Source organism: Fistularia commersonii, chromosome 9 (genome assembly GCF_037954325.1).
Source record: "Fistularia commersonii isolate RoL2024-O1a breed Wild chromosome 9, RoL_Fcom_v1.0, whole genome shotgun sequence".
Lineage (NCBI taxonomy): Eukaryota > Metazoa > Chordata > Actinopteri > Syngnathiformes > Fistulariidae > Fistularia > Fistularia commersonii.
The window spans coordinates 17,360,786-17,388,287 of NC_141292.1; the positions used below are offsets into that span (position 1 = coordinate 17,360,786).

At 45.8% G+C, this 27,502-nt stretch overlaps 1 protein-coding gene across 2 annotated transcripts; it reads left to right on the plus strand.

Annotated features, from left to right (window-relative positions):
* Window positions 1-5,270: 5,270 nt before the first annotated feature.
* Window positions 5,271-26,624, plus strand: xpo7 (exportin 7). 2 transcript variants are annotated; one of them, XM_086152854.1, is made up of 28 exons: window positions 5,271-5,330; window positions 9,368-9,514; window positions 10,045-10,138; window positions 12,458-12,624; window positions 12,703-12,768; window positions 13,600-13,704; window positions 13,795-13,960; window positions 14,084-14,157; window positions 14,236-14,355; window positions 14,434-14,580; window positions 14,962-15,134; window positions 15,462-15,655; window positions 15,733-15,838; window positions 15,908-16,043; window positions 16,373-16,446; window positions 16,574-16,654; window positions 16,775-16,838; window positions 16,938-17,046; window positions 18,623-18,729; window positions 19,036-19,124; window positions 21,114-21,221; window positions 21,365-21,447; window positions 21,514-21,728; window positions 23,788-23,926; window positions 24,781-24,938; window positions 25,023-25,121; window positions 25,518-25,648; window positions 26,172-26,624. In XM_086152854.1, exons 1-28 carry the CDS (start codon window positions 5,298-5,300, stop codon window positions 26,263-26,265), a joined length of 3,279 nt encoding a protein of 1,092 aa, XP_086008980.1. In that variant the 5' UTR covers window positions 5,271-5,297; the 3' UTR covers window positions 26,266-26,624. The 2 variants fall into 2 exon arrangements, with proteins under 2 accessions (XP_086008980.1, XP_086008981.1); XM_086152855.1 differs by having other exon boundaries at window positions 25,521-25,648.
* The last annotated feature ends 878 nt before the right edge of the window (window positions 26,625-27,502 follow it).

Sequence of the window (27,502 nt, forward strand, 5' to 3'; positions counted from 1 at the left end):
GCTGACGAGAAACTACAAAAAAAACTAAACGGGACTACAAATGGACTGAAACTACAAATAGACTCCGAAAAACTACAAATGGGTGACTGATAGCTACAAATGGGCTATTGATAAACTACAGGCTATTGATAAACTCCAAAAAGGCGGCTGATCAACTTCACATTAGACGGCTAAAAAACTACAGACTACAAAAAACTACAAATGGACGACTAAAACTACAAACTACAAAAAAATACAAATAAATGACTAAAAACTAAATCCTTCCTTCCTTCCTTCTTTCCTTGGCTCCTCTAAACAAATCCTCACACACGTGTGTGTGTGTGTGTGTGTGAATGTGTGTGTGTGTGTGTGTGTGTGTGTGTGTGTGTGACCACACTGCCCCCTAGTGGAACCAAGACTCTGGAGGCTGTATTTTATTATGTATTGATTTATCATGTATATATAATTATGTAATATAAAATAATAAGTGTATGTGTGTGGTAATAATCTGTTTCCAGTAATAATCTGTAAATAATCAAGGAATATTCAATGAATTATCTGGAAATCATCTTTGAATCATGTAAAATAATATATTAATCATCCGGAAATAATCAAGGTAAGATCTATGAATAATCTGGAAGCAAATAATTTGAATAACTGGAAATAATATGGATAAAGTAGACATAATCAGGGAATAATCTGGAAATAAGAAATTAAATACAGGGATAATTAGAAATAACCCAGAAATGTGTAAATATGCAAGGTGTAATCAAAAAATAATGTGGAATCTGTCAAGAAATAAGGAATAAGGGGGATGTGTAGAATTGCGGCAACTATAGAGGGATAAAGTCGATGAGCCATACAGTGAAGTTATGGGAAAGAGTAGTGGAAACTAGACTGAGAGCAGAAATCAGCATTTGTGAACAGCAGTATGGCTTCATGCCTAGGAAGAGTACTACAGATGCAGTATTTGCGTTGAGAATGCTAAAATAGAATAACAGAGAAGGTCAGAGGGAGCTGCATTGTGTTTTTGACAGGGTGCCAAGAGAGGAGCTCTGGGATTGTATGAGGAGTGGTGGTGGAATATGTTGGTGCAGGACATGTATGCTCGCTGTGAGACAGTGATGCAGTGTGCTTAAGGGATAACAGGGAAGTTCAAGGTGGAGGTGGGACTCCATCATGGATCAGCTCTGAGCCCCTTCTTGTTTGCAGTGATGATGGACAGGCTGACAGATGAGGTTAGACAGGAATTTCCATGGACCATGATGTTTGCAGATGACATTCTGATCTGTGGTGAGAGCAGAGAACAGGAATTGGTAGACGGATGCTGGAATTGGAGCCGGGCAGGAGGTCGAGAGGAAGACCAAGGAGAAGATTTATGGATGTAGTGAGAGAGGATTTGTGAGAGAGAAATATTTTTTATTTCTATTTTATTTATTTTTTTTATTCTTCGTTACTCAATTCTCACCCTGCTTATCATTTTCTCCTTTTTTTTTATTTTTAATCCAATTTTCCCTTGTTTTTTTATCCTTGTCATTGCATTCTCACCCAACTTATCCAATTTTATTTTTCCCTTATTTTATTTTCTTTTTTTTAATCCTTGTTGGCAATTCATTCTCATAGTTTCCCTTATTTTTATCCTTCTTGTTGTCACTCCATTCTCTCCCTGCTTATCAAATTTTCCCTTGTTTTTGTTTCCAAAATTTTTGTCCTTGCCGCTCCATTCTCACATTTTCCCTTGTTTTTTTGTCCACTTTTTAACTTGTTTTTTTAATTTTTTTTATCTTTGTTGTCACTCCATTCTTACCATGTTTATCAAATTTTCCCTTGTTTTTTTTTTTTTCCAAAATTTTTGTCCTTGCCGCTCCATTCTCACATTTTCCCTTGTTTTTTTATCCACTTTTTACCTTGTTTTTTTTTTATGTTTTTTATCTTTGTTGTCACTCCATCCTCACCATGCTTATCAAATTTTTCCCTTGTTTTTAACCCGATTTTTCCCTTGTTTTTTTATCCCTGTTGTCATCACTCCATTCTCACCCTGCTAATACAATTTTCCCCTTTTTTAATCGTTGTTGTTGTCACTTGTTTTGTTCTATTTATGTCTCTTCTATTTTATATGTATATTCATATTAATCGATATGGTTATTGTTGCGCTGCTGCAACCATGAATTTCTCCTATGGGGATCAATAAAGTATTATCTTATTGTTCTTTTTCACATATTACAGACAAAAACTATTGTGAGAAATATGCTAGCAAAAAAAAAAAAAACAGTTTTACCCTTTTTGCAAAAATGGAAGATTATATATATATATGTCTATGTATAAACTTACATATATATTTATATGAAGTTAAGAAAACTCAAAACTGGTCTTTCCATTAAAAAAAAAAAAAAAGATAAATAATGGAAGACGGACGCCAGAGCTAAATGATTGGCTTCAAACCTCCTGGGAAATAATCTTTATTGAGACTTTTAGAACTAAAAGAAGATAAAGAGGACTTTTATGTTTGTTCACGACAAAATTTAAATTACCGTCATTGCCGAACTACAAACCGCTTGTTTTTTTCTACCCGATGCGGCTAATTTTTTTGGAGCTAACAAATACTCAGCCCGGTCACATCGGACCGACGAAATTACTTTTAAATTCTGAGACCGTTCAAAGAAGACGACTTTAACGGTTTTAGCAATCAGCTGGAGTGGGACAAAAGCGTTAACTTTTCCTTGTTTTATTTATTATTCATCTTTTTCGTCAGCTGTATTTGAGGATGTTACCGGTATATATTTCTGTGTAAATATCATGTTCCAACGTGGACACCTGCAGCTTGTAGACAATATATGGACACATATTGTGATTTAGTTACTTTTAGCCGGTGCTGCTTATATTCAGAAGCGCTCAATAGTCTGGAAAATACAGTAAACATCCTACTTTGCCCCAATTTGTGTATTTAATGCTGATAAGGGACATAAAACATAACCAGTAGACAATGTGCAAGCGGCCAGTTGGTGAATTGTAAATTTATGCTTCCATATTTTGCAGTTCATTCAAACTTTATTCATCTCGGAAACTCTGGTTTTCTTTCCTGGGTGCGGTTCATCTGCTTGCTTCCCCCACTTTCGCACAATTGATTCATTTGTGTTGAATTATTTCGCAGCTGTTCTATTCCCATCTACTGCGTGACTGACATTCTTGAGTTTCAATTCCGATTCGTAAGCAATGTCTCATAACAGGTGCCGTTCTTGGGGGTCCACGTACTCAGAAATGTACAATAATATTGTGTTGAAGAACAGCACGTAAGCGTACTATGTACTCTTCTCTGATTGGTTTACGGTTGCCGGCGATAGTGGATGAATAAAAGTCGGGGATTTCTCGTAAATTTCTGTTGGATTTGGCTTATTTCATTTTTTTTGTTCATAATATCCCCTTTTAATATCCATCAATAACGATAATCAATAACCTGTACTTTTATTTTGACGACCAATCGCAGACGTCGGGACGTCTGAACCGGATGCCTATGGCGCCCTCTAGTGGCCAACTTGTGAAACTACAACACCAAGCGTCGCCGCCTTCTATTAAAAAAAAAGAACAAAATTTTAATGAAGATAGATAGAAAAGAAAACACATTTATAAATGTTTATTTATTTTCTCAAATACTTTCGAACAAGTAATGTGAATCTAACAGTTACAAAACACGAGGTATGCAAGCATTATTTTATTTATATTTCTTGTTTGGAAGAAAATAGGACAAACATACACAAACAAACATGGCTAAATTCAATCATACATCAATGACATTTAACTGAGGTAAGGACACATAAAGACTCTAATTTTGTGTACAATTAAATAAAAGAGTTACAAGTGTAGAGCTGTATGGAAAATAATAATTTAAGAAGCAACTTAAAAAAGAAAGGGCAAGGGGAATACAATATGTATTCAGCTAAATGGAATATCATTCAAAAATCTGTATTTTTTTGGGGGGGCGGATTTTTCCATTAGTTTTAAAGTTTTTTTTTTAATTCAATTTAAAATCGTTGATCTTAAAACACGGCAGGTAGAAAAAAATTTAAACTCAATCCGGACTTTGGCTTGCTGGTGACGTCAGCGGAAGAGGCGGGGCCTGATATCATAATAAACCACACAATTACGTGACTAATTCAAACATTTTTAATATTAATAATTATGATAATAATAATAATACGAATTTTATGTTTCGTGTCTTTTTTTATTTAAGTAAGAGCTACTGAATGACAAAAAAAAAATATTCAATTGAATTGGAAGTAGTTACCTGTTGATGTTTTCGGGCTAATTTTTTTTCCCGAGGGCACCTGAACGCAGCATCAATGCTACTAGTTTTGTACCGTAATCCGTGAACGTGGCAAATAAAACCAGATTCCTGGTTAGGACCGGCGGTAATTCGGCGGGAGGAGTTACGGGGAGGGCATCTTCGCAATTGCTTTGTGTCGTTTGAATGAGCTTTTTCCTTCCCCTCCTGCTTTCGCTTTTCGCCTTTTTCCGGAACAACAAACAAACGTTTCATCCGTCTGAATACGCGAGTAGCGCCCCCTAGTGGACGGGGGTGGAACTCGAGAATACTCTGAATAATCGTTTTCTATGTTTTATTTTTCTTTTTTTTCCCTTTTATTTAAACTTTTGCCCTGCAATTTGAATCTTGTAGATTGGTGATTTCTAAATATGTACTGATTCCATTGATTATCCCTCCCGTAGCGGTTGTTCTCCGATAAAGCTAATGTTTTCTGGTGTGTTTCAAGCGCACTGTTCTTACCAATGTAATTACATGTGTGATGTCTGGAGAGAATGCACTGGAAATGACCGATTAAAATCAGGGAAATAACAAAAAAAGGGGCAAGCATTTCAGGTGTTATGGGACAGGGTAGAACCCCTTTGGATCACTCTTTTTGTTGCCTGATCTTTTTATAAAAACAATTTGAAGCGCTCCACCGGCTCTTCCATGTTTGGATTGCACCGGGATAGAAATGCATTCTGTCCATGTTTTCCTCGCAAACAACAAGAAGTGAATTGTTGACTTATTAATCCAAGGTGTTTAAAACGTCTGGGGGAGGGGGAATTATGACGTGTTTCCAATTTTAGATTTGTTATTTGAATCGCTTATAATTTTAAAAATAATTTTAAAAACTTGCAGATTTTTTTGGATTTTTTTTTAATTATATTTTAGCGTATTTTGTTCAACACACCAGCTGTTGCCTGAAGGAGAGCCGGGCGGGAGGCTGCAGCGGCGCACCGCCGCCGCTAGGGGCGCTGTTGCCTCTGCCCATACCCATAAGCGGGGGAGTGAGAGGTGCATGAAATGGAGAAAAATGGCGGATCATGTGCAGGTAAGCGGAGGATTCATGTTTTGGTAGCCGCCAGTTCCCACACGTGTGCCGCGGAGGGCGCCGCTCCGTGCACCGCGGCGCCGCGCTCCGGTCGCGGGGGTCGTGTGCGGACGGCGGGCGGACCGGCGCTGGCCGGCCGGCCGCAGCGCGTCGTCCGGGGGGAAGGAGAAGGGATGCGGCCGCCTGTGTTGACTTGTGGCCTGCTGTCACCGCTCGGGCTCGCCGAGTTAGCTTGCGTTAGCACCGGGGAGGACCTCACCCCCCACACACCCCCACCTCCGCGCTCCCCTCCCTCCCTCCGCCGAACCCGGTGCTCCGGTCTCTCTCTCCCCGGGTTGTCGCACTCGGCGCCGGGGGATGACGGTGCAGTTTGTCGGGCCCCCCCTCCCCGTCGCCGCCGCCGCCGCTACCGCCGCCTTCCCGCGAAGTGAAGTAAACAACGGTAAACACAAACGGTCTCACGGCCGCCGCGGGCGGGTAGCTGCCCGGCTAGCAGGAGGTGGAAGCGGCGGGTTGCTTTGCCCGGCTGCCTGGCCGCTTGGCGCCCATCCGGACCCGGAGGTGAGCGGCAGTGACGCTCAGTCCTCGCCGGCCCCCCACCCCCCGCCTAACGGCCGGGGTAGTTGCGCGCCGAGCCGCTAAGAACGGTAGCCGTGCGGACATGCTAGGCTAAAGCTAGCCGCATCCCTTTGGACGTCAACTTCTCCCGCCCGACCCCCTTTCTCTTTTTTTGCTGCTGTTTGAAAACATTACCCGGCCCGGTTCGGCTCCGGGTCACCGGTGCCTCGCCGACCGAGGACCCCCCCACCCGACGCGCCGGGTGTCGGACCCCTACCGGGTAAAAGCACCGGGGGAATCCCCCCCGCACCCCCGGTCGCCTCGTTGTTTATGTGCGTAACCAGGCAGCGCTGTTTTGTTTAGCTAGCATGCTAGCAGTAAGTGTAGCCGCTGCTATGCTAACCCCGGCACCGTGGTGGTGGGGCCCGGGAGCTACCACCCGCCATCCCATAATGCACCCCCCCAGAACCTCGATTAACTTTTCCTGTGCGTGATTTTATGCGGGAACCGACTCAAACGGTGGGGCTGCGGGGCGAACAGGTGTCAATGCTAGCATCCTTGGCCCAGGTACTGCCAGGACCCGGATGTACGGTGGAGCACCTGTAGCCCCCCCCTCCCCTCTGGTAGAAACTTAGTATTATCATTATTATTATTATTAGTAGTAGTAGTATTATTATAATGCATTGAACAACAACTTTCAATAATCCATTGGAGCACATATCAATTATAACTGAAACTATGTGAATAAAATTAGAATGAGCGCTTTGTTTTTATTGAACATTTTATGTATTCCTCAACGTCTTGGACTTGTTTTCAAGCTAAATTTGGTTTTTCGTCGTCGCCAAGCAACACAATGTCTCGGCGGCGTTTCTCCCGACACGTTGCACGTTTAAGAGCTGGGCGTTCACGTGTAAATAGTCATCTGATATTGACTTGTAAATCATAGGAGTTCCAAGGTTATAGTCGCCGTTTTGAAACTTTTAACAAACAAAAAGTGATGTAACACATCCGAGGAACTCTCCCTTTTGTTTTCTCCCCCTGTGGTCAAGGAGGCGGCGGTGGCGTCTGCCCTTGCAGATGCCCTTATCTCTGTCCTCCAGGGAAGACGCATGTCGTCCTACCCGCCGCCGCCTCTCGGTTGAAACGTGACATCCACAATCTGATCCATAGCTGATACGCTGAACCCCAAGCTTTTTTTTTTTATTTTTTTTTTTTAAGGAAGATATAACAACAATAACAAATCTGCACTTGTTGTCATGGCAACCTGAACCGCATCTCCTCAAGAAGTCGCCTCTAGTCTCAACAAGGCTGTGACTTTTAAAAAAAAAAAAAAAAATTCCTGAAAGCGTCAAGGCGTTGCTGTCCGAAGTTTTTCAAGACCCAAGGTGATTCTGTTGAAAAGTAGAATTGCACCTTTCATCACACACTTTGAGGCCTATGAATAATGCTAATAAATGCTAATCGATAGCAGCTTGTAAAGTTGTGGGTTGTGTGTACAAATATTTCTAACGTTGTTGGGTGTGTGTACAGACAACTATAAAGTTGTGGCGTGTCTACACCGATGTTTGTAAAGTTGTGGGGTGTGTGTAAAGACATTTGTTAAGTTATTGGGTGTATGGCAAGATGTTTGTGAAGTTGTGGGGTATGTTTACAGATATTTGTGCAGTTGTTGAGTGTGTGTACAGATGTCTGTACAGTTGTGGGGTCTGCATACGGGTGTTTGTAAAGTTTTGAGGTGTGCATGCTGATGCTTTTAATGTTTTGGGGTGTGCATACTGGTGTTTTTAAAGTTGTGGTGTGTACATACGGATGTTTATACAGTTGTGGGGTGTGCATATGAGTGTATGTAAAGTTGCGGGATGTGCATTCTGATATTTGTAAAGTTGTGGGGTGTGTTTAGAGATATTTGTACAGTTGTTGGGTGTGTGTCCAGATGTTTATAAAGTTGTTGGGTGTGTGTCCAGATGTTTGTAAAGTTGTGTGGTGCGCATACGGATGTTTGTAAAGTTGTGTGGTGTGCAGACAGAAGTTTGTAAAGATGTAGAGTGTGTGTACTGTTGTACCATAAATTCCGGCCGCTATATTAGCCGCTACTTTTTTCACACGCTTTGAGAACTGCGGCTTATTTATGGATTTTTATCGGGCAATTACGGTAGCTTCCTTCCGCCAACACTTGTCACAGTGGACTAATGAAACAGTTTCAGCAAACGCACTCGCATTTATGATAATTCTTCAGATCAGCCATTTTGCGCTTATTACACACACCCCCAACATGAAAAAGACCCGCAGAAATGCATTTGATGTGGCTTTCACATTGAAAGTGATCAGTCTGGCTGTTGAAGAAGAAAGAAAAAGAGCAGCTGCAGGCAAGTTCGGCATGTGTTCTGAAAAGAAGGATTTGCGTTATTTACCAGTAGTTGTAGATTTTAATTAAAAGTTAAAAAAAAAAACATAACTATAACATCTTGCTGCGTTAATATGTAATGTTTCAACAGGGACCCCAGGGGCTTTAGACAAGTGTGGCTTATTTATGTACAATTTCTTTTTTCTTTTAAAATTATTAGATGCGGCCTATATAAAGGTGCGCTCTATAGTCCAAAATTTACGGTATTTAAAGTTGTGGGGTGTGTACAGATGTTTGTAAAACTGTGGAGTGTGCATGTATGCTTCTAAAGTTGCGGTTATTATTATTATTATTATTATTATGAAATTGACAATTGCTAATAACCCATTGGAACACACATCAATTATAACTTAAACCATGTGGATAAAATTGAAATTAGTGCTTTGTTTTTATTTAACCTAAAGTTGCGGTTATTATTATTATTATTATTATTATGAAACTGACAACAACTTCTAGGATCACATATCAATTATATCTGAAACTATGTGAATAAAATTGGAATCAGCGCTTTATTTTTTATTGAACATTTTATGTATCCCTCAACGTTTTGGACTTGTCTTTAAGCTAAATTTGGTTTTCGTCGTTGCCGAGCAACACAACGTCTCGGCGGCGTTGCCCCCGACATGTATGCTTCTAAAGTTGCGGTGAAGAGATGTTATAAAGTTGTGCGCGCCAAGGTATGTCAACAGAGTTGTGGAGTTGTGCGGGGTGACGTTCTGAAGTCGCAGGGTGCGAAGCCGTCCACGTGGAACTGCAAAGACCAGTTCAGACACAAAACTGTGCACTTAGCACCGTCGGCCGGAGGTCAGGCCATCCTCGTTAGCTCAAACCTCTGGTCCAACCAGGAGCTGCCGGCCATTGTGCCGAGTCGAGGGCCGCGACTCAGCACTTTTTCCCCGCCCGGCGAACGGAAAGCCTTTTGTTTCTCCTTCCCCCACTCCCCGGACTATTCTCATCACCAAATTAGAAAAGTGCTTATTCACTGTGATGCTCAGCCATGTGGTGATGAAACGATGGCGTGCCTGCGTGTTCCTGATAAGCTTGTGTCCTCTCTGTGTGTTTGTGCGCCCTGCAGGGCCTTGCCCAGCTGGAGATCCTGTGCAAGCAGTTGTATGAGACGACGGACACCGCCGTGCGACACCAGGCAGAGAAAGCTCTGGTGGAATTCACCAACAGCCCCGACTGCCTGAGCAAGTGTCAGCTGCTGCTTGAGAGGGGCAGCGTGAGTTGACCGGCCAGCACCTTTGCACAACAACAACAACAACACGACAGTTCAAAACAAATGCAAACATCATCTTCAAGTACTAGATCTATCTAGCACCATAGCACACAGGTAGGATACCTGTGTGCTATGGTGCTAGGGATACCAACACCTAGTCCTACACAACAGATCAGGGCAAGAAGTTGCGACCAGCACCTTTTGGGGGGGGGTTGCACAACAACAACAACAACAACAACAACAATAACACGACAGTTCAAAACAAATGCAAACATCATCTTCAAGTACTAGATCTTTTAGACAAACTCCACTGTAATAGAAAATCCCCTCTAAAGGGAAGGTGGAACCGAACCAACACTGTCGTTTTTACCTTTAGATCCCAACTGTGTGCTATGTTTACAGTGCAAGTAGTGTAGTTGCTAAAAGAATCAGCTAGCAAGAGCCAGAGGGTCCTCAGGTTTTGTCTTGTAGGCCCTGGACGTCCAACTTGAATTTTAGCGTCCTGACCAGATGACGCGCTTCTCTGTCCCCAGTCCTCGTACTCTCAGCTGCTCGCAGCCACATGTTTGTCCAAACTGGTGTCCCGGACCAGCAACCCGCTTCCCCTCGAGCAACGCATCGATATCCGTGAGTACCTCAGCCCTTCAAGCCGACCGCGCGCAACGAGGGTGTGTTTCCCCACGGCCCTCGGGTTGCCGGTCGTCCGCTTGAGACTCGTCCAGGGGGTTTGAGGCTTGTCCGGCCCGGTCCAGGCTCATCCCAAGACCGAACTGGTCGCATCACACAGGCGCTCCATTTCGGCAGAACCAAATGGTGTCCAGGGCGATGCAGAGCCGGTCAAGCTTCCTACTTCCCTGAACGATCCCTGCGGTGGATATTGACCAACTCCTTCACCAACACTTGTCACCCTCTTCTTGATCTTATACCCTATTTCTGTTCATCCCTTCTTCTTCTACTGTTATGTCATTTTATCTGCTCAATGTCATTCCCTCTGGAACAACTGATGCTTAAAACTTCAAGGAGTCCATCAAGACACCCATGCAGGTGGACTCGCCCACATAATATCACATCTGCTAGAGAAGTTTTGAGATTCAAGGCGGATTTTTCTCAGGTGGATTGAGCTTTTTCAAGTTAGTCAAAGGTGTCCAGGATGTTTAGGCTCCCAAACGGCTCTTCAGATTTTTTTTTTGTTGCTTTAATCGACATATTACCAATAATAATGTAACATTATGCACAAAATGAATTAATAAATAATTAAAAAAAAAAAAAGTATTATACTACTATATTATAATAGCCTTTATTTTTTTGCTCTACAGTGAACTTTTGACTAATTTAAACTTTTAACTTTTTTTATACTAAGCAATTTTAAAGTCAAGCTACACAGAATCCCTGAAAAACACACGACTCAACAAAATGTAAATTAAAAATATTTACTTTTCAGTGCAACAACAAATAAACTATGAAATACAAGAATAAACTTTTAGCTTTTTTATACGTAACAAATTTAAAGTGAAACACAGGATCCCTAAAAAACATACGATATATAAATTAAAATATTTACAGATCTACAAAAAATTATAAAATACAAAACAATTTTAGCTTTTTATACACTCAACAAATTTAAAGTCAAACAACACAGAATCCCTGAAAAAAATGCAAAACAACAAAATAAAATAATAAAAAATTCAAAATAAATTAAAAATATTAACTCTTCAGTGCTACAAATAAACTATAAAATACAAGAACTTTTAACTATTTACCCATCATCTTTCAACCAATTCAGACTGAAACACAGAACTCTTGAAAAACACGCAAAAAATATAAATTAAAATGTGTAAAACAAAAAGAAAAAGATCAGCAGTCTCTACTGAAGATTGGGATTTAGAAACACAAGCGCAGACCCAGAGACGACACCACGCGTATTGACCAATCACGTGTGCCTTCAAGAGAAAAAAAGCGTCTCCTGATTGGTGGGGAGCCAATCAGGAGCCGGCACCCCTCCTGATTGGTGGGGAGCCGGCTCCCCACCAATCAGGAGGCTCTTTCAACTTTACACTGCGGCTCCGAGTGGCTTGGGAAAATATATTATAAATATTTAATTGAAGTGTATTTCACTCGTGTTAATTCCTTTTTTTTACTTTTAGTTCTAAGTTGGAAGATTATTGTGATCTTGAAATATTAAATAAAATGATATTTATTATTTTTCGCCGCTTAAAATAACGTCACACTCGCGGAAGCCGTTATACCCGCCAGCCGGTAAAGTCCCGAAGTTCAGGAGCAGAAATAAACCAGGTAAAATAAATATTTATGAAGGCATTTTGCAAATATTTATTTTTTATTGTTTACTGACACAGTGATTTTTTTTCCCCGATTTATTTTTAAACTTCAGGTCAAGACTCCGCTACACTCTCTGAAAGCCCAAAGCTCAAAATGAGTTCATTACATAAATAAAATTTAATTTTCTCCGTAATACTTTGTATAAACAAGTGTGTAGTGTGTTGCTTCTGAAATTCACAAAGTGTAAAGGTAATAAAAAGCAATATATACACTGAACGCCACAGGAGGTCTTTCCTACCTGAGGCTATCAGACTTTTTAATTCCTCTTCCCTCCGCCGCAGGGAATCTTCAATCTTTGTAGTTACTGCTAACAGCTAAGACAATTTATATTTCATTATATTTCTTATTCTTCCTCCTTTCCACTATTATCTATTACTGTTATGTTTTTACTTGAAACTCTGGCACAACAATTTCCTTCGGGATTAATAAAGTTGTTCTCATCTCATCTCATACAGTGGTACCTTTATTTTAGACCTTTGGGGTAGACTATGTCCAGACAGGTTAACACACTGTCCGGGTATGTTTAGACAAGTTCAGGATGGTCAATGAGGAGATGATCCATGGCAGGTGTGTTAAAGTCCGTTGCTCGTTTGTGTTTGTTGCGTCCAGGAAACTATGTGCTGAACTATCTGGCCACGCGGCCGAAGTTGGCCGCCTTCGTGACGCAGGCTCTGATCCAGCTGTATGCCAGGATCACCAAGCTGGGCTGGTTCGACTGTCAGAAAGACGACTACGTCTTCAGGAACGTCATTGCCGATGTGACGCGCTTCCTCCAGGTGCGTACTTTGCCCATGCGCCAACAAATGTCAAGATCGCGTCACCGCGTCGCTGATTTGTACCCTTTGCCATCACAGGACAGTGTGGAGCACTGCATCATAGGGGTCACCATTCTGTCCCAGTTAACCAACGAGATCAACCAGGTAAACCCGCCCAGCTCCTAGTTATCGAGGCTTATTTGTATTTCTGCATTAAATCAACCTCATAGGCTTACAGTGGTGTTCCACGTAGTCCATTTCACCCTTATTGTAGCTCCAGATACGAGATTCTTACACAATAGCCACTTTCTGACGGAAAGGTTTTAAGAACACAGTTCGAAGAACTGCCCGGCTCGAATTTGGTCCGAGGGACTAGCCTCCTCCTGGGGAACCTTTGAGTTTTGTATGCTTACGTGCAGTAAGGGACTACGGTAACCACTGGCGTGACAGTGAACACCTGAGGCGCTCACGAAAAACTCCATGCTCGAAAGCAATCCCCGGAAGAAAAAGAAGCGGGAGACGGATGCTGCCATTGCGTCCAAGCTCTGCATGGAAATAATAACCATGGACCATCAGATGTGTTGGAAGTGTTTTTAGCCTCTCCCAGAATTGCTTTGCCTTGTAAAGAACCCCCTGTGGCGTAGCAGGCCAAAGCCTTTGTCACACGAGTTCCTTTGGAACCGTAAAAGCTAAGAGGTCCGCGTTACCTTGTTCCTCTGTTGTTCCCAAAAAGGCTCTAGGAACTCAAAAGAGTTTCTATAAGCAGGGTTGTTGTTGCCTGACCCGACCCGTTGTATCCAAGGTCCTTCCAGCGATGCCGTTGTGATTTTGGTCAATCCAACTTGGTCATATTTCAATTAGCTAAAACTCGTATACAGCACAAATGTGGATGCAACGTCCAAGCCAGCTTTAAGGACCTACCCACTGCTGGAAACAGAAGCATACCAGAACTTTAAGCTCACCCTGGTACCTTCTAACGTCGCGTCTCCTCCACAGGCCGACACAGCACACCCACTGACAAAACATAGGAAGATTGCGTCCTCCTTCAGGGACTCCTCCCTCTTTGACATTTTCACGCTCTCCTGCAACCTCCTCAAGCAGGTAAGCCACCTCCTAGTTATGCTGGGGTTTTCCGCCGTACGGTGGAGTTGCCGAGGAAGCTAAGCTGTTTGCGGTTCCCCCTCCCCGAAGGCGTCGGGGAAGAACCTGAACCTGAACGACGAGTCCCAGCACGGGCTGCTGATGCAGCTGCTGAAGCTCAGCTACAACTGCCTCAACTACGACTTCATAGGAACGTCGACAGACGAATCGTCGGACGACCTCTGTACCGTGCAGATCCCCACCTCTTGGAGATCAGGTAGACACTTTTTCTTCTCCTGCACCTCACCATCACGGTGGTGTCCAACCCCAAGGGTTAGATGCCGGGTTCCCAAAGACTCAACCAACCGTCTTCCCGTCTTCTGCTCTCCCCCCCCATCAGCGTTTCTTGACTCGTCCACCCTGCAGCTCTTCTTCAACCTCTACCATTCCATCCCTCCGTCCCTGTCCCCGCTGGTAAGTGGCAGCGGCCCCGGAATTTGGCAAACCACCTGTCCACTCCTTGCTTGATGGTGTGTGTGTGTGTGTGCGCAGGTGTTGTCGTGTCTAGTCCAGATCGCCTCCGTCCGGAGGTCCCTCTTCAATAATGCGGAGCGAGCCAAGTTCCTCTCGCATCTTGTCGATGGAGTCAAGAGGATACTCGCAAACCCTCAGGTTACAAGGCCTCCTCTTCTTGCTCCTCTTCTTCCTCTTCTTCTTGGCGTTTGACCTTTGACCTCTCACTACCTAAAGTGTCTCCCCGACCCCAACAACTACCACGAGTTCTGTCGGCTGCTGGCGAGGCTGAAGAGCAACTACCAGCTGGGGGAGCTGGTGAAGGTGGAGAACTACCCCGAGGTGATCCGCCTCATCGCCAACTTCACCGTCACCAGCCTGCAGGTGAGGCACCACCCCCCTCTGCCTCACAGTCACTTCCGGAATGAATTTGGTCGGGGTCTAATTGGTGCGTCCATACTTCCATCTCTCGTCTATTCGTCCCTATGGCTCGCCATTCCTCCACTTGCCCCCTCCATCCCCTCCTTTTTCTATCTGCCCATACCTTCATATATCCATCCCTTTATCTCTCTCCACCTCTCCTTTTCCCCTTTTCTCCACTACTCCTTCCTTCTCTTCCTCCACTGATCGCTCCCTTCCTTCATCCACCTCGCCTTCGCTCCATCTGCTCTTCTTCCATCCTCTTCTCCTTCTCTTTATTTTCTGCTCCCTCCAACTCTCCCTCCTCCTTCTCTTCCCCTACTTCTCCACTTCTTCTCCCTCCAGCACTGGGAGTTTGCCCCAAACAGTGTCCACTACCTGCTGAGCCTTTGGCAGCGCCTGGCGGCGTCGGTTCCCTACGTGAAGGCCACCGAGCCCCACCTGCTTGAGACCTACACCCCCGAGGTCACCAAGGCCTACATCACATCGCGACTGGAGTCGGTCCATGTCATCCTCAGGTGCGTCGGCGCCACGGTACCCCTGACTGCGCCCACGCCGGAAGCGGTAGCCCTTTCCGTGTTCCATGTTCTCCCCGTGTCTGCGTGGGGTTCCCCCGGGTTCAAACACATGGAGGAGGTTCAGCGGAGACTCCGCATTGTCCAGATGTCTGAATGGTTCTCTAGATGTGGCCCCGTGATTGGTCTCGGCCAGTGACAGTCGGCATTGTCTCCAGCGACCCTGTGTGCAGGGCGAGCGGCATGGAGAATGAATGCATGAATGATCCCAGGCTTGTCCTGGATTTCTTATGGGCCTCAACACCCTCTGTTTGTCGGCGACCCCCCCAGGGACGGTCTGGAGGACCCCCTGGACGACGCCGGCCTGGTGCAGCAGCAGCTGGACCAGCTCTCTACCATCGGCCGATGCGAGTATGAGAAGACGTGCGCGCTGCTGGTGCAGCTCTTCGACCAGGCGGCCCAGACCTACCAGGAGCTGCTGCAGTCCACCAACTCCAGCGCTGCCGACATCACCGTGCAGGAGGGTAGGGGATCTTCTCCGGGGCGGGCGGGGTTAAGGGTCACCGGTGCTGGTTGGTGTCGTAACCTGCGTCTGGTGCAGGTCGGCTGACGTGGCTAGTCTACATCATCGGGGCAGTGATCGGCGGCCGGGTGTCATTCGCCAGCACCGACGAGCAAGACGCCATGGACGGGGAGCTGGTCTGTCGGTAGGTTTGACCCGCCGCGGACACACACACATGCATGCGCAGGGTGTGTAACGGTGTGTGTCCCGTCAGGGTGCTGCAGCTGATGAATCTGACCGACTCCCGGCTGGCCCAGGCCGGCAACGAGAGGCTGGAGCTAGCCATGCTTAGCTTCTTCGAGCAGTTTCGCAAGATCTACATCGGGGACCAGGTGCAGAAATCCTCCAAGGTAACCCCCCCGAGCCCTCCTTGGGTCTCGGCAGCTGGTGTGAACAGGGTCCCAAGACCAGGTGTGAATGTAGTCGTGTCCGGGTCGTCCACTGGTTTAAAGGTGTGTGAAAGGTGTCTTTCTCAAGGTGTGAATGTTGTCTTTCACCAGATGTTGTCGCTCATCAACTGTGATTTGTCTTTCAACACTTCATTGGTTTTTAATGTTGTCTTTCATCAGCTGTGAATTGTGTTTATAATGTCACATTTGAAGGGAGTCCCTGCTTCTCATTGCTAATCAACAAACAAATGGATTTTAATAAGCAGTTTGTGTGTGTGTGTGTGTCTTAGCTCTACCGGCGACTATCGGAGGTCCTGGGTTTGAACGACGAGACGATGGTTCTGAGTGTCTTCATCGGAAAGATGTGAGCGCCCCAATGCCTGCCCGCCCCCTCTTGTTTATTTCTTCACCAAGGCTCATTTGAGAGTGTGATGCATAGCGTTTGTCTGTGTGCGATGGACTCCTCTAAGTCTTGACGGTGTTCGTTTCAGCATCACCAACCTAAAGTACTGGGGCCAGTGTGAGCCGATCACCTCCAAGACGCTGCAGCTGCTCAACGACTTGTCGCTGGGATATCCTTCCTGTGTGAAATCATGGCTTGTTCTCCGACGGCTAGCGGGAGGGCTACCGGTCCAGTGATTAGCCTGCTAGATTTTTTGCAGGTGTTTTCTCCTTGACAACCCGTCCTCCACGTACAGTAGCGTGAGGAAGTTGGTCAAACTGAGCGCCGTCCAGTTCATGCTGAACAATCACACAGTGAGTCAGCGACCGATAAACTGTTTGACCCCTTTTGGTTACAACTTTTGGTGTGTGAAAGAGTCTCAAACCAACTCCTCCTGCCGTCCACATGGTCAGAGCGAGCACTTCTCCTTCCTCGGCGTCAACAACCAGTCCAACCTGAGCGACATGAGGTGTCGGACCACATTCTACACGGCACTGGGACGCCTCCTCATGGTTGACCTAGGTAACTGCACGCTTTCCCCTTCAAACTAGAGATAACCTATGCATTCCATGTTTTCAACCAAGTTCTTTCAACCTGTATGCTTGTATAACCTCTGTATTTGTTCTACTCATCCGAGTCGGTCCTGAATACTACGTCTTATTTAGTCAACATGTACGAGAACCGTACGACATTGAGGTGTGACACAGGAGTTCAAGGTGGAGTTACATCAGGGATCACCTCTGAGCCCCCTCTTGTTTGCAGTGCTGATGGGCAGGGTGACAGAAGGTTAGAGGTTAGACAGGAATCTCCATCAACTGTGTTGTTTGCAGATGACATTGTGCTGAAATGAGCACAGGAATCAGTAGCACAAGAATCAAGAGAGACGGATATATGCCCTGAGAAAAATCTAGAGATGGAGATATGCCCGGAAAAAATCTAGAGGTGGAGCTATGCTTTGGAAAAAAGGAGAGAGGTGGAGGTATGCCATGTAAAAAACTAGAGAGGTGGAGGTTTGCCATTGGAAAAAAACTAGAGAGTTGGAGAAATGCCTTGAAAAAAAATAGAGGTGGAGGTATGCCTTGGGAAAAACTTAAGAGGTGGAGGTATGCTTTGAAGAAAAATTAGGGGTGGAGGTATGCCTTGAAAAACAAAATAGAGGTGGAGTTATGCCTTGAAAAAAACCAAGAGAAATGGAGGTGTGCCTTGAAAAAAAACTAGAGGTGGAGGTATGCCTTTAAAAAGTCTGTAGAGGTGGAGGTATCTACAAAAATCTAAATTAGTGGACAGATGACATGAGCTGTAGTGAGCACAGGGAGCAGGTGGAGAAATGGATATGTGCCCTGGGAAAAATCTAGAGGTGGGGGTATGCCTCACAAAATCTAGAGAGATGGGGGTATGCCTTGGAAAGACATCTAGAATATTGGACATATGCCCTGCAAATATCGAGAAAAATGGAGGTATGTCCTTGAAAAAAAACTAGAAAGGTGGAGGTATGCCATTGAAATATTCTGGAGAGGTTTAGGTAGGCCTTGGAAAGAATCTGGAGTAGTGGATGTATCCCCTTGAAAAAATCTAGAGGCAGACGTATGCCCTTGGGGGAAAAAAGTAGAGAGGTGGAGGTATGCCTTCGAATCAGAGTAGTGGACTTATGCCCTAAAAACATATTGAGAGGGGGGTAGGGGCAACCATGCTGTATGGTATGGAGACACAGGGGAGAAGACAAGAGGTAGAGATGAAGATATGGAAGTTCTCTTTGGGACTAAGGAGGATGGAGAGTTTCAAGAATGAGTCGATCAGGGGAACAGCACAAGTTAGATACTTTGAAAATAAAATCAGATTGAGATGGTTTGGACATTCACAGAAGTGGGATGGTGAAGATCTCGGCCGGAGGATACTGTGGCTGCAACGAAGGAGGTCTCGCGGAAAACCAGAGACAAAGTTTATAGATAAAGGGAAAGAAGAGAGGATGAAGAGAAGAGGGTGAGACGTAGGCAGGGGATTGGCTGTGGGTAAGATGGTGGTCGATTAGTCAGTTCTTATCAAGAATGAAATGTGTGACGTCTGATGTCGACACATGTTGCGTTGTGTCTGTCCTCAGGTGAGGATGAGGACCAGTTCGAACAGTTCATGTTGCCACTGACAGCTGCCTTCGAAGCCGTCGCTCAAATGTTGAGTACGAACACCTTCAACGAGCAGGAGGCCAAGGTGAAAGGCGCACACACACACACACACACACACACATTGCAGGTATCATTACCTGTTTCGTGGTTAGCTATCTGTTAGCGCCAGGATGTTTACTTTGATAAAGTTGTTGAGCCCTTTTTTCCCCCAGAATTGAAGTAATTATTCTAATGACTAATGCATTCTGGGTTCAAACACCCAGAATAAATCAAGTCTTTCCCTAAAAGGTTTCTCACAAGGTTGAATGCTGCCCAAGTAGAAACTTGATGAGTCTGCAACGTCCACCAGCTGCTAGCCTGGTCCTAATCCGACATCTCCTGTCTCCTGCAGAGAACTCTCGTGGGTTTGGTCCGAGACCTGCGAGGCATCGCGTTTGCCTTCAATGCCAAAACCAGTTTCATGATGCTGTTTGACTGGATGTATCCTTCGAGCTTGTTCGGTGTTTGCGTAGAGCTGGTCAAAGATGGCCAGGTGTTTGTATGGATGGGCTCAAAGATGGTGTTAGTGCTCGGATGGATGTGGTCCAGAAGTACGGTGAGAGAGCTTGGGGGTCCTGAAGTCCAATGAGAGAGTGCGGGAATTCAAAGAGTCCGGCAAGAGTATGGGGGTTTGGGGAAGTCCAACAAAAGAGCGCAGGAGTTCCGTAAGTCCGGCAAGAGAGCGCAGAGACAGACAGAGAGTCAGTTCCAGGAGGTCTACCGTGGCAAGCAAGGCACTTGCAAAGGAAAGAGAGGCATCCTGTCCACTAATGGGACTGGAGCAAAGGCTTTTGGGTCCACACTGATGGAGCTTATTGACATGTAGCGCAATTCTGAACTCAAAGACAAGCTCAGGGAGGTGAGTGGAAAAGTAGACAAGTTTGGACAACTTTGGAGAAAGTCGCCCCCCACCTTCCCTGAGCTTTCCAGGATGTTCAAACAGTGTCGCTTATTGGGATTACACATCTGTGGGAAAAGCTCTTCTCCACCATGAACTTTAATAAGCCAAAATACAGGTCCAAACTCACTGATAAGCATCTTCAAGATATACCGAGGATCTCACTTACTTTCTCCCTCCAGCCAAATTTGGCTAAGCTGTGAAAAAAGACAGCACTGCCAAGTCTCTTGCAGCAAGTAGTAGAAGTGGTAGTCGGTAAGCTTATGTTCGGAAGAACCATTATCTATTAAGACTGAGAAAAGTGTACAGTCATACTGTTTTTTTGGAATACTTGAAGCTGCTTTTTGTGAAAAACTCAATACAGTCCAGACTCCACCTTCAGCGGCCCCCAGCTAAATGATATAGAGACATTAGTCTTTGTACGGATGTGGTCCAAGATGCCCCGGTGTTTGTGCGTATGTGGTCTCAGTGGTGTAATGTTTGTATGGATCTGGTCTAAGACAGTCTGGTGTTTGCGTGGGTGTGGTCTAAGACAGCGGTGTTCATAGGGATCTGGTCTAAGATGGTCTTGTATTCATTGTATTGTCAAAAACAGTCTGGTATTTGTATAGATGTGGTCTAAGTGGTCCAGTGGTTGTGTGGATGTGGTCTAAGGTGGCCTATTGTTAGCATGGATGTAGTCTAAGTGGCCTATTGTTAGCATGGATGTAGTCTGTAAGTGGCCTGTTGTTAGCATGGATGTAGTCCAAGTGGCCTGTTGTTAGCATGGATGTAGTCTAAGTGGCCTATTGTTAGCATGGATGTAGTCTAAGTGGCCTATTGTTAGCATGGATGTAGTCTAAGTGGCCTGTTGTTAGCATGGATGTAGTCTAAGTGGCCTATTGTTAGCATGGATGTAGTCTAAGTGGCCTGTTGTTAGCATGGATGTGGTCTAAGTGGCCTATTGTTAGCATGGATGTAGTCTAAGTGGCCTATTGTTAGCATGGATGTAGTCTAAGTGGCCTGTTGTTAGCATGGATGTAGTCTAAGTGGCCTATTGTTAGCATGGATGTAGTCTAAGTGGCCTGTTGTTAGCATGGATGTGGTCTAAGTGGCCTGTTGTTAGCATGGATGTAGTCTAAGTGGCCTGTTGTTAGCATGGATGTAGTCTAAGTGCCCTATTGTTAGCATGGATGTAGTCTAAGTGCCCTATTGTTAGCATGGATGTAGTCTAAGTGGCCTGTTGTTAGCATGGATGTAGTCTAAGTGGCCTGTTGTTAGCATGGATGTAGTCTAAGTGCCCTATTGTTAGCATGGATGTAGTCTAAGTGGCCTGTTGTTAGCATGGATGTAGTCTAAGTGGCCTGTTGTTAGCATGGATGTGGTCTAAGGTGGCCTGGTGTGTGTAATACAGTCCAGTGCTTCTAAGGTTTGGATCACGCGGTACCTGACGTGTGCGCGGCGCGATCTATTATGGTCCGACCGGCACTCGGTGATATTCTGAACCAGTCCGGGGTTTTCACATGACTGGAGTCCTGAACGCGCCCGTCCAGATACCCCGCCTACATGCCGATCCTGCAGCGAGCCATCGAGCTCTGGTACCACGACCCAGCGTGCACCACTCCTGTCCTCAAGCTCATGGCCGAGCTGGTTCACAACAGGTAGGAACCCCGAACAACAGATAGGAACCCCGAAACCGTCTTACGATTGACCGCGGGTTCGGACCCGATCGCCGTAATCCGACACCCCTGCGTTTCCATGGATACCGTCGGGCATCAACCGCAACCCCTCCTCCTCCCTCCAGGTCCCAGCGGTTGCAGTTCGACGTCTCCTCGCCCAACGGGATCCTGCTCTTCAGAGAAACCAGCAAGATGATCACCACCTACGGTAGGCGGGTTCCTCAGGTTCCTCGGGTTCCTCGGCAGACCTCCTGAATCCGCCGTGGCTCCGCAGGGAACCGCATCCTGACGCTGGGCGAGGTGCCGAAGGACCAGGTGTACGGCGTGAAGCTGAAGGGCGTGAGCGTGTGCTTCGCCATGCTGAAGGCCGTGCTCAGCGGCAACTACGTCAACTTCGGCGTCTTCCGTCTCTACGGCGACGACGCCCTGGACAACGCCCTGCAGACCTTCATCAAGCTGCTGCTGTCCATCCCACACAGCGACCTGCTGGTAGGGACACACACACACACACACTTACATTCTGAAAGACACACACTCACAGACAAGCATGTAAACACAGAGAAGCGTGCACACACATATACACACACACAAACATTGAAAGATAAATACAGTTAGGCATGCATCATACAGACACACACACACAGGTGCACACAGTGAAAGACACACACAGAAAGATACACACACACACACTCGCGCACACAAACTTACACTGAAAGACACACACATTTATATATTGGAAGACGTCAACATACACACACTACGCACAAATAATAAAGACACACTCACTGACACAATGAGAGACATTCGCAGACAGGAGGACACACACACACACATATAGCAGGACACACGCAGTTATACAGGTAGACACACACACACACAGAAACAGAATTGGACACACACACTGAAATACACACATACTGAGACACATACACACACAGTCTTATATTCTGAAAGACACACAGACAGAAACACACACACACACGTACAGACAAGCGTGCACACATACACGCACACACACACACACACATATTGAAAGATACATACAGTTAGGCATCCATCACACACACACACAGACAGGTGCACACAATGAAAGACACACAATGGCACACACAAACTTACACTGAAAGACAAACACATTTATATATCGGAAGACGTAAACATACACACACTACGCACAAATAAACACACATAGTGAAAGACACACACACACACAGATATAGAGAGAGTGACACACACACTGACACAATGAAAGACACACTTGCTGAAAGGAGGACGCACACACACACACAAACATATATAGGAGAAGGACACACACAGTTACGCAGAAAGACACACACACATACACTCACAGACAAGCATGTAAACACAGAGAAGCGTGCACACACACACATACAAACACACACATTGAAAGATAAATACAGTTAGGCATGCATCACACAGACACACACACACAGACAGGTGCACACAATGAAAGACGCACACAGAAAGAAATACACACACTCGCACACACAAACTTACACTGAAAGACACACTTTTATATATTGGAAGACGTAAACATACACACACTACGCACAAATAATAAAGACACACACACATATATAGAGAGCGAGATTGACACACACACTGACACAATGAGAGACACACTCACAGATAGGACACACACACACACACACACACACACAATTATATAGAAGGACAGATGCAGTTACACAAAAAGACACACAGAGAAACAGAATTGCACACACACACTGAAATACACACAGACAGAAACACACACACACACACACATATTGAAAGATACATACAGTTAGGCATCCATCACACACACACACAAACTTACACTGAAATACACACATTAATATATTGGAAGACGTAAACATACACACACTACGCACAAATAAACATACATAGTGAAAGACACACTCGCAGACAGGAGGACACACACACACACACACACACAGACATATATAGGAGAAGGACACACGCAGTTACGCAGAAAGACACACACATACAGAAACTGAGTTGCACACAGTGAAAAACACACAAAACACACACACACACTGAAAAACACATACTGAGACATACACACACACACTAATATTCTGAAAGACACACAGACAAGCGTGCACACACACACACAAACACACACACACATTGAAAGATACATACAGTTAGGCATGTCCTACACAGACACACACTCACACACACACACACACACAAAGACATGCACACTCGCTCACACAAACTTACACTGAAGGACACACATTTATATATTGGAAGATGTAAACATAACACACACTATGCACAAACAAACTCACATAGTGAAAGACACACACATATATAGAGATTGACACAAACACTGACACGCTCTCAGACAGGACACACACACACACACACACACAACATTTAGAACGCTGACAAAACACAATTCTACTGAAAGACACGCACAGAGAAGCAAAAACAGAAACATGTTCACACATCTGTGTGTGCGTGTGCGTATTCGTGTGTGTGTGTGTGTGTGTGTGTGTGTGTGTGTGTGTGTCCATAGGACTACCCCAAACTCAGCCAGTCCTTCTACTCGCTGCTGGAGGTCCTGACTCAGGACCACATGAACTTCATCGCCTCCCTGGAGCCCCACGTGGTGATGTACATCCTGTCGTCCATCTCTGAGGGCCTGACGGCGCTGGGTAACTGTGTGTGTGTGTGTGTGTGTGTGTGTGTGTGTCTGTGTCTGTGTGTCTGTGTTTGTGTGTGTGTTGAAGAGAGAGCTTGACAGTGTCTGAGTGTGTGTGTATGTGTGTTTGCAAGAGAGCGCTTGACTGTGTGTGTGCGTGTGTGTGTGTGTTTGCAAGAGAGCGCTTGACCTTGTGTGTGTGTGTGTGTGTGTGTGTGTGTGTGTGTGTGTGAGTTTGCAAGAGAGCGCTTGACAGTGTGTATGTGTGTGTGCGTATGTGTTTGCAAGAGAGAGCTTGACTCTGTCTGACTATGTGTGAGTGTGTGTGTGTGTGTGTGTGTGTGTGTGTCATTTAGTGTATGAGTGTGTGTGTGTGTGCGCAAGAGAGCATGATTGTTTGTGTGTGTGTGTGTGTATGTATGTGTCTCTGTGTATGTGTGTTAAAGAGAGAGCTTGATTATGTGTGCTTGTGTATGTATGTGTGTGTGTGTTTGTGTGTGTGTGTGCGTGTGTGTGTGTTAAAGAGAGAGCTTGGCCATGTCCAAGTGTGAGTGTGTGTGTCATTGTGTGTGTGTGTGTGTGTGTGTGTTAAAGAGAGAGCTTGGCCATGTCCAAGTGTGAGTGTGTGTGTCATTGTGTGTGTGTGTGTGTGTGTGTGTGTGTGTGTGTGTGTGTGTGTGTGTGTGTGTGTGTTAAAGAGAGAGCTTGACCGTGTCTGAGTGTGTGTCATTGAGTGTATGGGTGTGTCTGCTTGTTTGTGTGTTACAGACGCAATGGTTTGCACCTGTCACTGACCCTGTGTGTGTGTGTGTGTGTGTGTGTGTGTGTGTGTGTGTGTGTGTGTGTGTGTGTGTGTGTGTGTCACAGACACCATGGTGTGTACGGGCTGCTGCTCCAGTCTGGACCACATAGTCACGTATCTATTTAAACAACTCTCTCGATCCACGAAGAAGCGCCCTGCTGCCATGGCAACGGACGACCGCTTCCTGCACATCATGCAGCAGCACCCGGAGATGATCCAGCAGGTAGGACACACACACACATACACACACACACACACACACACACATACTGGAGTGTGTGTTGTGTAACGGTGCGCTCTGGTGCAGATGTTGTCCACCGTCTTGAACATCATCATCTTCGAGGACTGCAGGAACCAGTGGTCCATGTCCAGACCACTGCTGGGCCTCATCCTGCTCAACGAGAAGGTATACACACACACACACACACACACACACACACACAGTCAGTCTCTCTCTCACACACACAGACACCATGATGAAAGACGCACACACACAGATGCACAAACTCACTGTGCATACGCTCGCTTTCACACACACACATACACACAGTCATGCTCTCACACAGACAAACTCTAACACACACACACATATATACTCACCGTGCATACACCCACTCATGTAGACACTCACACACACACACCTATTCATTCACTGACACACACGTATAAAGTCACTTGATATACACACACACACACATAATGTAAGATACATACAATACAATGGAAGACACGCACAGAACTGAACAAGTATGTGTTTATGTGTGTGTGTCTTTGTGTGTGTGTGTGTGTGTATGTGTATAAGCAGTATTTTGCCGACCTGAGGAACAGCATCGTGAACAGCCAGCCCCCGGAGAAGCAGCAGGCCATGCACTTATGTTTCGAGAACCTGATGGAGGGGATCGAACGGAACCTGCTGACCAAGAACCGTGACAGGTCAGTGTGTGTGTGTGCGTGTGTGAGAATGGGAGAACATGTGTTTTACATAGGGTATGTATGAAAGTGTGTGTGTGTGTGAGAGAGAGAGAGTTAAGAGAGAAGGGGAGAAAGTGTGTTTGAGAGAGACATGGAGTTGGGGTGTGTGTGTGTTTGAGTGAGTGACTGAGTGAGTGAGTGTGTTTGACAGAGTTATATCGGTGTGTCTGTGTGTGTGTGTGTGTGTGTGTGTGTGTGTGTGTGTGTGTGAGAGAGAGAGTGGGAGAAAGTGTGTTTGACATAGAGTCTGGGTGTGTATGGAAGTGTGTGTATGTGTGAACATGTATGCAGTTAGTTTATATATATATATATATATGTATGTGTGTGTGTGTGTGTGTGTGTGTGTGTGTCATCTGATCAATACAGTTCATGAGAAAAGGTAAATTCCCATTTAAAAAAAAAATTGCAAACACTGAATATCTCCCCGTGTGTGTGTGCGCGCGCGTGCGTGTGCGTGTGTGTGTGTGTGTGTGTGTGTGTCCAGGTTCACCCAGAACCTGTCAGTGTTCAGGCGGGAGGTGAACGACAGCATGAAGAACTCCACCTATGGCGTGAACAGCAACGACATGATGAGCTGACATTCCACGGGGCAGACAGACTCCGCCTCCTGTCCCGCCCCTTGCCCCGCCCCTTGCCCCTCCCCCGGGCCCGGATGCCACGGGGTCACGACCCCCCGCCCCCGACACGGCGCCGCTGATTGAAGCCCCGCCCCCTTTTTGATATTAGCATATTTAAATATATACAGATCTATTTTAAAGCTCGCGGCCGTCTCAGAGGGGGCGGGGCTTGTGGCGGCGGCGGGCGGGTGGGTGGGTGTGGGGGCGTCGCCGTAGTAACCCGCTTTCTGCCTGCCTTGTATAGATAAAAATTAAAAGAACGAAAAGACAAAAAAAGAAATAAAAAAAAAAACAACCCTCCCGGAAAAAGAAAAAAAAAACACACACACACACACACACACAAAATCTCCGAAGTGTACATTTTTTTTTTTTTCGTAACATTTTGAACGTTTATAAAAAAGAAAAAAAAATTGGAAAAAAAAAAAAAAAAAGATAATTTAGAAGAAGGCGGGGAGGGGCGATTAAAAAAACGACGCGGGATTTTCGGTTTTTACAGCGGGGCCGGGAGGGGAGGGGGCGGGGCCTCGGGCTACGCCGTGTAAATAACACCCCTCCCCCCACCGTCGCCGCCGCCGCCGCCTCTAGCTCGCCATGGGATTCAACCAATCAGAACAGGAGGCTTAATTAGCAAAGTCACATTAATCGCAGCGGGGCGGGGTCCGTTCGATCTCGCCGAGTCGTTATTTATATGGTTCTGTTCCGGCGGGGAGCTCGGCGCTGCCCCCGGTGGACGGCCCCGGAACGGCAGCCCGGTTGGCTCCGCCCCCTTTTTGTTTTTCTTTTTTTTTTTTTTTTTTTAACCAGTTTCTCCCCCTCCTCCATCCTTCCCTCGCGTTGACTGACGTGGAAGCAACATGGCCGCCGCTACATTCCCGCCTCTGGCAGGCCGGATTCCTTGGATCAGGTTTTGGTCCCTCTGGTGTGTGTGTGTGTGTGCGGTGTGTGTGTGTGCGTGTGCGTGTGTGTGTGTGCGTGCGTGCTGACGGCGGCCCCCGGGGGTCGGTGCCAGCGGTGCTCCGTGTGAGGCCGGCAGCGGGTTCATGGTGGCGGCGGCGGCGGTGGGCGGGGGGGGAAGCTGGCGGAGACTTTTAGCGACTTGTGTTCCTCTCGGATGTTGCTGCTAACCGTTACCGTGACGACTAGCTCATCTCTAACCTGTCGGCCGGAGGTCAAACGTGTTGGTGTCCCCTGACGTGAG

Excerpts from the sequence above, each read along its gene's own strand:
- xpo7 (XM_086152854.1), top strand. The coding sequence starts at position 5,298 with ATGAAATGGAGAAAAATGGCGGATCATGTGCAG. Across the intron at positions 19,125-21,113 it reads ATGATGCTGTTTGACTGGAT|ATACCCCGCCTACATGCCGA; the intron begins GTATCCTTCGAG and ends GCGCCCGTCCAG. Across the intron at positions 21,222-21,364 it reads GCCGAGCTGGTTCACAACAG|GTCCCAGCGGTTGCAGTTCG; the intron begins GTAGGAACCCCG and ends TCCTCCCTCCAG.